Source organism: Pyxicephalus adspersus, chromosome 4 (genome assembly GCF_032062135.1).
Source record: "Pyxicephalus adspersus chromosome 4, UCB_Pads_2.0, whole genome shotgun sequence".
NCBI lineage: Eukaryota > Metazoa > Chordata > Amphibia > Anura > Pyxicephalidae > Pyxicephalus > Pyxicephalus adspersus.
Genome location: NC_092861.1, coordinates 121379847 through 121395992, shown reverse-complemented (window position 1 = coordinate 121395992; position 16146 = coordinate 121379847). Strand labels below are relative to the sequence as shown.

Genomic DNA, 16146 nt, shown 5'->3' with positions numbered 1-16146 from the left:
CCTTTTACTGAATGGCAAGTCTGCACCTATGCCTCTTCTTTAGATGTTAGGTTAAGTTTTAGAGATTATACCTGCACACACCTAGACAAATTCAAAACTTACTGGTGACAGGCCACTCAGGAAATGAGATTTCCTTTGTGGATAACCAGGATAAATCTACTTTTTGTTGGGGCTACAGTAGTGCATTGGTATGGGGAACAGATGCTAAAGGTATGTCAAGGTACTAAAACTAATGCCTACAATGTGGCAGGAGAAAGGATGAGGATGGAGTAGCAGTGATTTCCTAAAGATTTGTTTCTTTAAAAAAGCAACACTAACAACCACTTAGTATCACATCACCTTCTGAAAAAGTAAAAACAGTGAACAGTTCGATGTAGAAGAAAAAAACTTAAAGTTACATCTTAGCTGCAAAACAGCGGCATTTGTTAACCTGCCTTTTTACATGACAAAAACATATTTCAATCCTTGACACCAAAATGGTTAAATCTGGAACATTCCGCTCTACAGAAAAAAATCTTTCAAAAAAAACAACTTGTTAAAATAACTAGGCACGTTGATTATCAAAACAGGCATCTCCTACCTGCTGAGTTTTCATTTCATCATTCAGTATCAATGCGCTGGCAAAACCTGCTGGAACACCGCCTTTCAAAATTCCACGTTCTTTCAAGAAAGATACATGGCCAAGCAGATGGTTTCTCAGTAATGGAGAGATAGTCCTGGAAATAAAAATAGACAAACTAATAAGATCCCTATCTTGTGTATATCTGTATATTAGCAGTGTATTTAAAAAAAAAAAACGAATGCATGTTTTATTCCTTTTTTGTGTACATTGCACATTAAAAACCCATATAAAACGCATGCTGCTGTTTTGGTACTTTATCTTTTAATTCAAGGTCGTTCAGTTTTATTTTACTTTCCAGCAGTAAAGAAAAGTAAAGAACCGATTGACATTTTAGCCCAAGCATTGAATTCACTGACAAATTTTAAAATTCCTATATTAGAAAAATCTAACTTTTCAGCAAACTAAAGTTCATCCTCCTTGTTGCTCACTTTCTGTTTCTATAGGCTGAATTTTTGTTGTTGTGATTCAGCTCTCAATCTGGCATTGAGATACAATTACCATTACTTAAAACAAGGAATGAAACTCTACAAAGTGTTGGGAAGAGTAAGATATTCCAGGGTATAAGAGGCCAATAGTAAGTCCAACCCATCAATAACTGTCCATAGCAAAAATATCAGTTCTGGGGAAATGAATGACACATCTGATTATCTTTTAAGCAGTAATAACAAAAACTATTTGCTAGTTACTAGTTAGCTTGGTGTTTAGTCTTGGGTCTGTGTCAAATTCAATTGAAACATCATTCATTCAGCCTGAAGCAAACAAATCATTGTCACAATTCTGTGATCATATTTAGTCAGTAGGATGGGCTTCCACATTAAATGCCCTGGCTCTCCCAAACTGCCCTGAGCATCTGTTATTGGCTACTGGCTGAAAGTGTTGACCTGTAAACTAAACCTATTATCACTTACTGGCTAGCAAATCTGGTCAGCAAACCAATGATGGGTTGACAGTAGCTGCTGTTTGGATTCACCTACCAGCACACTGTACCTGACGGAAAGGTTTAACCCTAACTTTAGGGTTAGAATTAGAGGTAGAGTTTAAGGCTGCATGTTGTATTGAGGTTTGACCACCAAATATTCAGGGCATTCAAGTAGAACATTTAACATTACTGTAATATGTGTCCTGGCAAATGTAAGTCCTTATTTTGCCATAATTCTACTTAAAAAAAAAGGGACCCTATTAAGGTATAAATGAGGAATAGGCTTCCCTCCCATGTTGCTCTTGAAGCTGTCCCATCCCAGCTGTCCCACCCCATGAATATAAAGATTTCCCCCACTTCTTTTTATTGCACAGTATTCTTCACAGATGTAGGGGAATTGCTATGGCTTCATATTGCATTGGCTGCTCTACAAGCAATCTAGAACAGTGGTTGCCAACCTTTTCGGACTGTTGGATCACTAAATTTACTGGCTGCGGACAGCACATGGGCGGGGAGCCAGGTGTCACTCAAAGGGGAAGAAACTTCCCCTTTAGTGACGTCATGATGGCAGAACCTGCCCACTCTCTCATCGCAGGTCTGAGCCTGCGATGGGAGAGTGGGCGGGTTGTGTCCAGAGACAATCCGTCTACTTCCCTAAGCCTGGGATCCGTACAGGGGACATGGTTCGCAGCTCAGGACAGTGCCGCCGACCACTAAAATTTTCTCACGGACCACCGGTTGGCAATCGCTGATCTACAGACCAGAATATAAGCGAGATTTTTGCCTCTACTGACTTTGAATTCAGCTACCAAACAAACCTGAGCTTTGGGATTGATTTGGGGAAACTGTCGGAGATCCACGACAAATTAAACCAACACTATTCACTAGTAAGCCAGTACCCTGTATCATATACAACATGGCTCAAAATCAGCAGAAAACCAAAATGTTTGTTTGCTAAAAAGATACTCGAACTTGATAGAAATACTTGAAAGAAATTAAAAGTCCTTTAAGTATTTGGCCTTCACCATATCTCCAAATATTGAAACACAAGTCATTAGATAAGTTCGTGATCAGGTACATGGGTGACCTTAGCCAGCCATGAGCTGATGGAACAAGAAAATGTAAGAACAACGCAGTTAGACAGTGTAGTGTCAAAACCAGAGCAGATGTGAAGTCAGTGAATGTGGTAAGGATCAGCAGAGATAAATCCCACAGCTCAGTATGGCAGGCCACTTGGTCTTGTCCCCATTGGACAGTTTTCAGATTACATCTTGTTCCTGTAATGCCACGTTAACATGGGGGAAAAAATCACCCCAATTTAGATACAGATACAAAAAAACTTAATAGAGGTTCTAACCCTTCTCCACTCAAATCAATTAAAACCCAATTTTCAAAATCAGTTAAAAACGTTTGCATGCTAAAGAATTCCTTAAAGGTCCCTGACCCGTGTTCCTCCTGGTAAAGGGTAATACCTATCACCTAATTGTCATTCTGTCACAATAACTCCTGATGGAGACCAAAGGAGGCCAAGCTAACACCCTTTGCACAGGTATGGTTTACAGTTGTCACTATTATGAAGCTTTTCCTTGGATATGATTTGAAGATGACCTTTACACAAGTCCATGTTGATAGAGAGCTGAGGGAGATCAGCTGAATTAAGGTGCAGAAAAGGATATATATAAAGTATCTTATGGAAAAAAAAAATAAAGGAAACAGATAATACTTTTGCGAATGTAAAAATAGACCAAAAGCCCCAAGATTTAAAATCAAAATGACTTGTTGGGTCCCTGAACACACAGTACTACTGATAAAGAGAATCTATTTAGGTCTATGATTGTGAACCACAACCCTTCTGTAGTGTTAAACTGCAATATTTTAAATGCAACCTAATAATACTTATTCTGTGATGTATATACTTTATTAAGTGACATCTGGCATTTTTGGTTACAGAATTTTAGCATACGGAAATTCTGATTTATTTCATAACGTCTCAAGGACATTCTGCATGAACACCTTTTGGCATTGACAGGCAGACAGTTCATATTTTTATATGGATTACAGAAAAAAGTTAAATAAGCTGCATATAGGAGGGGGTTTGTAAAGAAAGAATAAATAATAAAGTCTTTTGTCACAGACGGATTTAAAATAAAAAAAAAAAAAAATCTTTCTTCCTTTATTTATAAACCATTGTCTTTCTAATTTATGCAATTGTGTTACTCTATCATTATATGACTCTCGAGCTTGATACTAATGATGTATATGCAGCTCGGAGTGGCATACAATCCTTTATCTTCTCCTGATTTCAAACAGCCCTTTATCCTCACACGTACAAATGTAAAATTAAAAAAAAGATAACACATATTTTTGCTATACAATGCTTGATAAAACATAACATTCTGTCAAAAGAGAAAGTCATACAAGTCATATAAAAAGGTGAAAGTCATTGCAAAGAGAAGTATCTGTAGAAAGTTTATGTATATCTAATAGAATTCAGGTAACACTTATTAAAGTTGTAGCAAGTAAGATAGTTACCCCCTTTTTTCCTTGCGGGTGGCCATCCATCATCATCCAGCACTTAACTCAATGAACTGTCCCAGGCCCACCCCTTTTATTTACCGTAACTCAGAAAAAGTTGTTAGACGCCCATAAAAAATACCTGTACACACCTATTTCGGTCAACTTACTAGGTAAAGTCTATATAGTATGGCTCAGCTATGAGCATCTGTCACAAGTTTTCAGTGCAATGCTAAAAGTATGCACAAGGCCCATTCTGAGCCAATAATGTGTAGAACTAGTGTGTAAATCTTAGATGTCCCTACTGGCAGATTTCCTTCTTTCTGCTTTGGTGACAATTGTCAATGCTGAAATTCTCCCGATTGTGTTCTTGTGATTTGAGTTTGGTGGGTGTTTTACTTTATGCCCCAAATTAAGTGCATTGTAAAACTACCTAAACTCAGAAAACTGGGGATGTGTCCTAAGCCATACAAGAGTTTTAAGACAACCAAAAGATCTACAGATTTCAGAAATTGTTCAGTAAGAGTTTATCTTCTGCCTGTAGACTTTGCACTGGCTTTATATTTTATAGCCTTACATTTTAACCTCTTTAATTTCTTGTGAAATGGTTGAACACCACTAATTAAGACAACCCTAACAGATTTTTCACAAGGGTTTTCTCCACTATGATCCAACAGCATAAATATAAGATCTTCACTTGGGATACTAATTTATTAGAACATCCCCTATAGAGTGTGTGAACAAACATTATCAACAATCACTGGTCGCACAATGCACTCAATTTATTAAAGCTCTTCTGGAGAGGATACACTTTCATCAGTTAAGCTGGGTGATCCAGTATACCTGCAATGTATCTGGTCCAGGATTCAAAACATTTGCTAGCACATAGCAATAGACTTTAAATAAATCCATTCCAGGTTTGCTGGATCCCCCAGCTTCACTGATGAAAATGTATCTTCTCCAGCCTTGGAGAGCTTTAATAAATCAGGTCCAATGAAACTGGTGCACTTTTATTCTTACAGTTAATCAAGGATCTCACATCATCTGCTTTTCCTTTTCTGCTTTTCCCAAGTCAATGACCCAAAAGGCCTAAGGTTTTTTTTAAACATTTTATATTTATTTATGTATACCTATATAATTAGAATTCTTTAGCTACTATAACCTCCTATAACTGTTGTTCTATGCTAATAATTCCCTGATTTATGCAGTTTGCAGTTCCCCTCCATCTCAATGTGATCACTTGCAGTTGGATCTTGATCAAGCAATTATATATCTCTATTAGCATTTGTACCTTGATTTTATCCCCTGCTGCTCTACACGGGGTGTTTCTATGGTAACTGTCCCATTGTTGTACAATCGTTTCTATAAATTATCTAGCAGTAAGTCCTGTAAATTATTTTTATCTATGCATGCAAATGATATTTAGATTTATGGACGTATCTGTATTTGCTGCTGGCCAACAGTGTCCATGTGTAGGAAATGAAGAAATTGTGATAAAATAATGTATCCCCAGCAAAATGTAGCACTGTGGTAGTAGACTATATTACACAGCTACCTATATTTTGGTAAAATTTATAGTAAAATCTATTTTAATGCACACAAACACAACATTACAAATAATATTAAATATAAAAGACATGATTGTGTTGGGTAAATAGATGGAAAATATGACAAGTCTAAAATTTGGGGTCTGCCAAATGGCAGCACACTCTGAAGTTCAATATTGTCCATAGACGGTAACATTAGCTATGAATAAAGGCTTTACCATTATTCCTCTCCCCAGTGTCTAAGGCAAAACATAGTACACACTTGTTGTTTAGGAATGAGCGTGCATCATATGTGGGGGTTCTTTATATTTTTTTGCCTTTTATATATTACATTTTAATTTTTTTCAGCTTCACTTTTTATACATTTTGATAAGCACCCATGTGAAAGTTTATGTTCATACCTTTTAGAGAACTCAAGGGTCTTTTAGACCCCTATTGTCTCCCTATGACTGTCCCTGAACAGCTCCAAGGACTGTAGCAACTGGTTTTCAGATGTCAGCAGGAACCTAGAACTGCTCAGAGCAGATTTTGCACTTCCGGATTCACTTCATGGAAAAAAGATCACATACCCCGCTGGCCATGCTGAAGATTACTTTTGTGGTCGTGGGCTCTCCAAAGAAGTGGGAGCTTAGGAACTGGTGAAAAGTGGGGGCTGCCATTTCCACCACCCACAGAAGTCATCAGGCAGATTTTAAACAGCCCTAAAATCTTCTAAAGCCAGAAGCCTGCAAGGGATTTGTAAAACAAGCTTGAGTTTATTTTAATCCTTTGAATGCATATACCCAGCAGGGACACAAACAGTAATAAAAGCCTATGTGACATTTTGGGGGACTGATAAGTGAAATATAACATTATGTACCTATGCCATGATAAAGGTGGCCTTTGAGTACCAGAAAGTCATGATAGAATATTTAGTTGTGAAACTCCAGTACACATTTTCTTGCAATACTGTGCTGCCTACTCCTTGATTTTAGAAAGTTAAGCGGTGCCACCATGTGCAGTGCTCCCTCAGCTGATGCTCATAGGGTATTGCAACGTGGGGTAGGAGTCTCGATTTTAATCCTTACTTCACCACAGAAAATTATTCTGTAAAGTAACTTGTTGCTCTTGTGTAGCTGTGAAGTTCTAAGCTTACCATGCAGCCAAATCATGTATGGCAGTGTCTGAAATATTCCAGATTCCCACAGCAAATCTCACAGTTGTCTCCTTACGAATCCAGACCCACTGAGCCTATATACAGCCCTAACAGTCAGCTGTAAAGGAAGAATTTCACTTTGAAGTTGGTTTTAAAACCTCCCGGTATCTGGTGGCTTTTGTGCCCATTCTCCTGGAGAATGGAGATTTTCTTTTTTCAGTATCCCGGGTATGTAGAGTTTTTCTGCTAAAAACAACTCAACAAACAAACTGACATCAATCAATATAAAAAAGCTCAATGCATGTTTATGTGCGTGTTTATAGATAGACAGACTACAGTGACATGTGAAAAAGCGGTGTAGTGATATTAAACAAAAATTTATATATATCAACTAAAAAACAGGAAAGCATGGACCAGGTTCAAAGCCAGAGTCAACAGGCTTTGGACTGCAGTATATACAGTTTACCTCATTCTTAATGGTTTAAAGCTTATTTCCTAAGCATTACCAATCCCAAGGCTATTTAAGGTTGTTCTGTAGAAGTTCTGTAGGAATGAACAGGACAGTGCTGAATGTAAACCAACAGAACAACAACAGCCACCAGATCATAGTAAGTGTGCATGTGTTGGGGGGGAAGGGGGTAATTTAGATCAGTGAAAGGGACAAATTGTGAAAACTTCTGAAAGTGAAATTATCAAATATATTCAAAACTTTAAAGGTGGAAGTTTAGTATTTAGATGCCCCCACCCTCCCCTGCCTCCCGCAGACAATTTCACTTGGGCCCTTCCTTAATCTGCACCGAATGGAGTTCATGTAATGATGTGAGAGATCCATGGAGTCAAGATCTGAGGTTAGGCTATATGGTGACATTATCCCATGATTTTAAACTGCAATAGTCTGCACAGGAGTGGGATAAATGGTGCAGGATGATACAAATTCAGGGTACACCCCCCCCCCCCGACACAGGATTCTAAATGCTGAAAATGATCAAGAATGCCATTCACAATATGTTAGCATTTATATGAGGCCCAACAACATCATTAAGGCCGCAAAAAGTTTTAAAAAAGCTTAGTGCTGGAATTGAGAGCGGTCTTTTGATACACAACCTGGAAACCTATGGCCTGAGCTAGTAAACAAGCTGAGGTAATGCAAATGATATTAGCTAACTAGTTCAACAATTTCCCTCTAAGTGGCAAATAGATGACACATTCAGGTACCGCAGTCCATACTTTAATGCACTTGGCATCCTTTTAACAGACAAGCATGATCAAGGTGAAATAAAAGTACAACAGCTCTTGTGTTATGACAATCAAAAATGTGAGAAGACAATTCACACACTTCCTGAGGACCTGCAGCACTAATTATTGCCCTTTCACCTAAGCCACTCCACTTGTTATATAAAGCTTTATACAATAGCAAAGTGAAAGCAGTGTATTCTTACTGCTAGCATACTGCTGAATATTTATAATACATACTGACATAGGAACAGATGCACAGAAAGAAACACAAGAAGGTGAGAGTATTTTCTATGAAGAATCACATACCTCTCATTCTTTTCATCCTTCTTGTGTGTGTGATCAGTTTTCTCAAGGAACAATTTTCCACTACCTTCTGTCTGGAGATGCTGGACAACAAGTGCACAACATGCTTCAAGGTCTTCTTTTTTCAAAGGCTTCATGTGATTACAAAGACTAAAAGATAAATGTAAAAGCCACGCTATTAGGAGCCCATAACAAAAAGTGGTAGGCTACAAAAAAGGCATGTAATATTTTTATATGCTGAAAATAATCCTACACCCCTTACAATACTGTATCAGGGATCACTTTGCAAGCTGAACTCCATACTCCATAGTGACTTACCAAAAATAATCACAATTTTTATACTAAATACACATGCAACTAGCTACAAAACCAACTTTCAACTGTACTTTGGGTGCTGAAAAATTTGGTTTATTTTGATCAAAACTCATATTCATTTTAAAACTGTACTTGTGATGTTATGGTTGTAATGTTTAAACATAGTGGGTGACTGCTAAATGTTTTCTTTTGTATTGACTGAATAGTGGAACATTTTCCGTGTCATCATCAACTTCTTACGTCCTCTATGCTATGTGAAACTATTCCATTTAGGCACTAACTAAGGGTAGTAGTGCAACAACTGTGTACAAGTTTACCATTCAAAAACAGCAAAAGATTAATCTTACAGCAGGTTGCTTCAAGGCATTCTGCTTTTTTTTTATTAATTTTAACATGGCAAGGGAACCAGCCCTGCCAGTGGAGAACAGAGATTATTATATGACCTGCCTGTATCTTTAACATGCAGCCCGATCTCTCTAAGTACAAGCGTGGAGGGGATTATAATACAGCTTGATCTGCTCTTCAACAAAAATGATTGGCTAATTGACCTACATCTTTATACTGGTTTAAAAGTTGGAATAACACTTCACCATATTTAATACATCTTAGAAATCATAAGCCTATACCACCATATGTTATGAAGATGAAATGAGGTTTACATACCTTTTATATAAAGTAAAAATTGTATTTATTTATTTTTTTTAAGTGCAACACTTTAAAAAATATGTTTGTAGCACCGCCCCTTTCTGTCTTGATTAAGACAGAATGGTAGCGCAGAGCCTCCCGGGATACCTGCGTTGTGCATTCTGGGAGACTTTTGGCTGCGCATGTTGGATCAGAAAGAGCCCCTTCCCTTATGGGAGAAAAACATTGCACGTGCGCAGTGAGATTGGCAATCTTTTTCCCTGGGTTGATTTTCATACGTCACGTACAAAGAATAACCCGAAAGAAGAGCGAGGAATATGGCAGCGCCTTCACTGCGTCGGGCCGAATATGGGTACCGGGATGACGCAGGACCCAAAAGAAGAAACATCCCAATGGATGATGGTTCTGAGTGATTAAAAGTATGTGGGTTTTTTTATTTTTTGTTTATTTTGAGTTTAGTATTGCTTTATGAGTCAATCTGACATTCACTGAAACATTCCCTAGTGGAGAATCTTCCAGGTCCATGTGTTTCAATACTAGAATTGATTTTCCACCAGAGAATGTTTTACTGAATGTCCGATTTAGTAAATAAATAAATGCCTATGAAAACAAATGCTGTCAGAATATTAATCGCAAAAAAAATATTATATATATATATATATATATATATATATATATATTACCAGGAAAATATAGAAAAAAAGTTTATTGTAACTAACACAATAATGCTACACCTAACACCTAAAATAAGTTGTATATTCACAGGCATGTAATAAATAAAAAAGCAGTAGTAATGAAGTCATGTAAGCCTCCTCCAGCAACAAATGATCTACTTACTCATTCTAAGCCCCTTCATTTTTTTTTTATTCATTTATGTTTAGTCTCAAGGCTGCAGAGCCTGGACCTTGACTTCTGAAATCGTTAACTTCATTTGCCCCTATTTTACAACACTGCACTGACTATATAAACATGTGCCTCAACTGAATACTTAAAAGCACCATTCTCCTCCTATTATTATTGGATGTAAATGATGCTATACTGTAAAACTGAACACAAATTACTGACAAAAAACAAAATTAAAACCATCCAAACCATTCATTTTTTTTAATGGGCACTCAGTAGTCTGATATTGTAATAGTAGCAACAGAACATCACAAAGGGGTCTATTTCTAAAACAGCGAGTCTCACATTCACAGAAACATTCTGTGGAGGAAAAATCAATTATTGCCATTGGAACAAATAGACCTGGAAGATTCTTCACCAGGGAAAGTTTCTGTGAATGTTAGATTCACTGATGTAGAAGAAAAAAAAAAGAGTATTTGTCACAAGATGGTAATGGTTGTAAAAATATAACTTGCACCAGTTCAAATTAAAAAACTTACTTTACAAGATCATCCTTCTTGTTAGGGCTTAGAGTAGTAGTCTGGTATAATTGCATGTCTTTGGAGCCAATTTCCAGTATCATATCTTCTATTGACTGAAGTAAATGGATGAATCCATTGTCAGACAAACTATTTCTACAAAACAAAAGGAAGATATAAAAACATTATTAGGTCAAATAAAAATCATAATAGTCACCAAAGGGAAAATCAATTTATATGATTATTATTTTATCAGTGGATGGATTTTTATCATGGATGATTTTATCAGTGGGCACAACAGGTCTATTTCTATGAACAGATTTGCACTTAAGCAATAAAGCCTGGAAATAAACTATGATTAGACAAGCAGAGCCTAGTTCTGGCCATCTATTCTGCAGTGCAGGGAATTACAAGAAGTTTACATCCTGTAACCCTAATAAAGACAACCAGCATCTGATAATTTTTTAAATTTTGTTTTGCAATTTTTGTTTGAAGAAGAGACCACAAAACACATCTTATAGAAAGTGCAGTCACCTTTCTAATATAAACACCTTGCTGGAAGGTATTATAATATTTTTGTGAGCCTGGAGTTAATGGTATATTATATTTCTGTGAACACCTGTATCCATTCCTCCTAATATGGGTTCATATGTGTCTTTACATCTAGACCACAATAAAAATACTTCTTTTTATTAAAACATGACATATTTGAAATAAGCAGTTTTATTAACCTTCTCTTTTGGGGGACATTTTTTCTTTTTTTATTGTATGTTGAAAAGTGGGACAAGTTTTTTTATTAAACTTTTTTTATCCATATATTTTTATTACACCCCATTTCAATTCCTCTTTTTAATCCTAAGCTTGATAAAAAACAAAACTTTTTTTGAAAAACACTTTGGTCTCAGCTTTTTTTTCAACATTTTTTATTTTTATTTTAAAGGTTTTACAACAATCGGGGAGGGGGGAAGGGGTAAAAAAAAGGGGAGGGGGAAGAATAATCCATTTGGGGGGGGGGAGGAATACACGAAAAACATTGGAATATTGACAACAGAAAGTATAAAAGCGTACCAAATATATAAAAATATATAACAGTATAAAATTGGACAAAATGGTATACTGCGTCGTGTCCAAGAAAAGTTCAACAAAACAGAGTATAAAATTGTACAAAATGGTATACTGCATCGTGTCCAACAAGAAAAGGTCAACAAAGCTTCACTAGAAAGCAGAGGTATTCCGCTTATACAATAGTTGGTGGGAAGCCGTTTCCAGGTACTTGACCCGTTTACAAGACTCCTAAAAAATAGCCATCTGTGGGAGGAAGAGTAGTACTAAGATAACAACAAAAATGGGTCCACAGCCCTGAATATTCAGGCTGGGTCGTTTTATCCTCCCCTACATGGATAAGTGTCAAAGTAGCCCGGAAGAGCCTTATCCCCTCCCTGTAATATTGTCAACAGATCTGATTATTGTCAGGTGGGAGGGAGAATCGGGCAAGAATTACCGTGCCTCAATACAATTTGGGTAGTCAAATTTGATGTTCTAAAAATACATCGAGTGGGGACACGGTAGTGGGAGGTAACAGAGTCAAGTGTACCAGAGACTCAGCAGGGTCTCAGACATCCAAACTGACACCAAACTCAGGCTTGTCCGGTAAGTCCCTAGGTCTCAGCTTTTAAAGCTTTTAGTACAAGTAAATGATATGAAAATGCCTCACCAGAAAGCTGGACACTCAAATTTTTTTGCAAGGGGCTGGAATGCAATCCTACAGAAATCCAGATGAGTGAAGATTTTTATTTTTTAGGGTTATTTTTCAAGTTATTTATGTTTAGGGAGTGTGGGGACTAACAGTAAAGCGGATCTTTTCATGCAAGGTCCACTTTAAGGTTGTGTACTTTTAACCAGCAATATCAATAAAAGGGGTATAATGACTGTGAAGATCGTTGGTGTGGGCCTCTTGTTCTCAAGTGGACTTGAACATCTTAATGTGTCCGCCTGTTGTGCAACAAATTTACTAAAAATATGATTAGGGATCATAATATATAAATCCTTCACACATAAAGAGGCCAGCTGATAATTAATAATTTGTAGGAGTGCCGAGGTACTTGCCAGTGCACCCGCGAGAGCCTTGAGAGGCAGGAACAATTGATCAGCAGTGAGGCACAGAGTGCCAGCCATCTCATGGTAAGAGATCACATCTCAGGACCACCTGCAGACACATACATCTACTTGTTGTGCTGGACAAATGAGGATTTGGTGAAGGCTTCAGTTGTTTAATAATGCAAATTAAGATTTAAACATGGTGACAATAGAAATCTGTTAATCCTTTTTACAGCGTTGTAAATAGCCATTCAGGCCTCACTTCCAGACCGCCTGCTTTGTGTAGGGTTTAACGTAAATCGGCACTACAAGAATCAGATATCTGCTTAGCCACACACAATTCTAGTCGGCTTTGAAGACGATTTCTTGATCAGAATTATAAAACCATCATTTTGGTTTGTAAAATAAAAATTTAACTGATAAACATGCAGCTTGCAGGACTTTTCTAAACAAATTATTATAAGCCACAGAAGAGTTTGCAAACAGCTGTGCGTGCATCAACAGGGTATTTGTTTTAGGTGTAAAAAAAAGCTTAAATATAACCTATATATGCCGCTAAGTAGGGATTTTCATTGCTTCCTTAACCAATCTCGCCAAACCTTTATTTGGCTAGATAGCTCATTTTCCACCATTGTGATTATGTCTGGGTGGTCTTTCTGGGTGCTGCTTAAAAAGACGCTAATAATAAAGGAGGAGGGTAAGGAAGAGACACTAGCAGAAAGAAGAACAGAATTTATGACAATCTGCAGCAGGCTCAGGATCAGAGGTCAGCAAACAAGAGGTTCTACTCTTTTACAGGTTGCTTCCTGGAAACAGTCTGATTAAGCTGACAGCTTGAATTATATCTGTTACATTCTATAGAGGACAATACATCTGTGCATGGCCCTCTTCAATCCAGCTAAAGCTGTGCAGGAGATGGAAGGGGGGTGTTCTGTTTTCCCTTGGCAGCACAAGCGCTGCAATTATATTTTACTTACACAATGACTGTCAGTGCTTTTATTAAAAATGTAAATAGGACACATCCCTTAAATTATTGCATTTGCTCAAGAAAAGGACAATATGTAAAAAGGCATCCGACTTGACAGTTTTCTTATTAAATCAGAATTTATATTCAACTACAAATCACAGCAACCCGGCCACACCTGCCAGGAGGCCAGACGAGCATTATGTCTCAGGATATCATGTAGGGGGCAGTAGAGAGATAACATCTCCCAACGCTGTGTCTCTCCTGTTCCCGTGTGAAACGCAGCAGGTGACAAATTCTTCTGCAGTCGATTCTGACATCATTATATACAAAAAATTTTGTAAATAAAACTGCAAATCGTATTTTGAAAACTACGGTAAAAAACTAAAGAAAGACAAAAATATATCACAAAGAAACAAGACTTTAGAAGATAAAGGCAAAACAGACTAGATGGAAATAAAATAAATGAAAATATACAGAAAAGAATGAAATGACAGTTTTCAAAAAGTCTCTAGATACAGGACCTTTGGACCCACTGCAACACTTTCAAGATCACTTTTATTACTTAGAATATTTTTTGTATTACAGTCCTGACTTAGCTGTAAATTTGCTGCTGGTTTCCTGCTGATGATTGGGAATATGGCAAGAAAAGTCCACAGAACATTTTGACATAGTTTGAATTTTATCATTTCTTCTGCATGTTCAGGTGGTTATCTTTTGTTTGTTTGTTTTTTACCCTTCATCTGCACAGTCCTGTTTCCTGCATGGACTACTCTTTTGGAAACAGAATACTTTTTTTTAGGGTAGTGTTGAACATTCCCTGGCTAATTTGGGATCTTGTCCAATGTTGTGATCTTTCACATTTTTGAAATACTTTTCCATGCTAAAACTTATGAATATCTGTATTGTATTTCACCACTAACAAAAACACTGGGCCTGATTTATTAAAGCTCTCCAAGGCTGGGGGAGATACACTTATCAGTGAAGCTGGGTGATTTTCTTTTTGCTAGCAAATGTTTTGAATCCTGGACCAGATCCATTCCAGGTTTGCTGAATCACTTAGTTTCACTGATGAAAGTGTATCCTCTACAGCCTTGGAGAGCTCTTTTTAAATCAGGCCCATTGATTGTAAATCCATACTCAAGTAGTATTCAATGTGTTGCTAAGTATTTTAAAATAATAAGAGTTATAATAATTGTATATTTAAATGTTGCAAAACGCATGAAATACTACATGAGATTGGACGTATAATCAATAAACATATCTCTGACTTTCTATTATGTATTTAACTTAAAATATCAAATTGTGAAATACTTTATATTAAGTACCTTTAAACTCCTTTTAGTTTGTCTTTCTATAGTATATGAAATCAAAAGTATATGATGAAAAAAATACGTAAGCCATTATATGGTTCCGTAATCACTATAAGTCAAAACCAAAAAGCAGATGATAATTTCTGTAAATTTCCTTCTTTACTGTCACAGTTAAGTTTGGTTTCAACCCAACCTGCTCCGACACGACTGTGCCCAAAGCCAAAAAGATATGGACCAACAAGTTTGGTAAAAATGGATCTGTGGCCTGTAGTGCTCTTATCCCAACCTCATCCTGAAAATCTTTGAGTTGGTATGCTGACTGCAAGCCTGGTCTCCTCATCCAACATCAATACATACAGTATTTGTAAAGACTTATGTCTTTTTTAACCTGACCAAATACAGTTAGGTCCATAAATTTTTGGACAGAGACAACTTTTTTTTCTAATTTTGGTTCCGTACATTACCACAATTTATTTTAAATTAAACAACTTTCAGCTTTAATTCAGTGGGTTGAACAAAAAGATTGCATAAAAATGTGAGGAACTAAAGCCTTTTTTTACACAATCACTTCATTTCAGGGGCTCAAAAGTAATTGGACAATTGACTTAAAGGCTATTTCATGGGCTGATGTAGGCAATTCCTTTGTTATGACATTTATTTCAATTAAGCAATCAATTAAGAAGATAAAAGGCCTGGAGTTAATCCAGCTAAATGCAGTCACATTGATTGGGAGGTGAACCCAGCAAAGGGTTTTCAACCAAGTATTAGAAATGAACATTTTATTTTCAGCTTTTTAATGTGTCCAATTACTTTTGAGCCCCTGAAATGAAGTGATTGTGTAAAGAAAAGGCTGTAGTTCCTCACAGTTTTATGGAATCTTTTTTTTCAATCCACTGAATTAAAGCTGAAAGTCTGCAGTTCAACTGTATCTGAGTTGTTTTATTTGAAATTAATTGTGGTAATGTACAGAACCAAAATTAGAAAAAAGTTGTCTTTGTCCAAATATTTATGGACCTAACTGTATTTAGTCAGGTTAAAAAAGACATAAGTCCATCAAGTTCAACCACTACAGAAATAAACATATCCCAGAAATAAAACCCTGGTTTTGCTCCAACAGGGGAAAAAAATTCTTCCCGATTCTATGAGGCAACCGGATGTTCCCTGGATCAACAGTC

At 36.8% G+C, this 16146-nt stretch overlaps 1 protein-coding gene across 1 annotated transcript in view; it reads right to left on the bottom strand.

Annotated features, from left to right (window-relative positions):
* Positions 1-16146, bottom strand: part of KIZ (kizuna centrosomal protein) — an 85361-nt gene that overhangs the window by 52626 nt on the left and 16589 nt on the right. Inside the window, exons 6-8 of the mRNA XM_072409500.1 lie at positions 10619-10753; positions 8280-8426; positions 581-716 (exon numbers count right to left, since the gene is read on the bottom strand). Of these exons, the coding sequence (XP_072265601.1) occupies positions 581-716; positions 8280-8426; positions 10619-10753 (418 nt within the window). The remainder of the gene's footprint in view (positions 1-580; positions 717-8279; positions 8427-10618; positions 10754-16146) is intronic.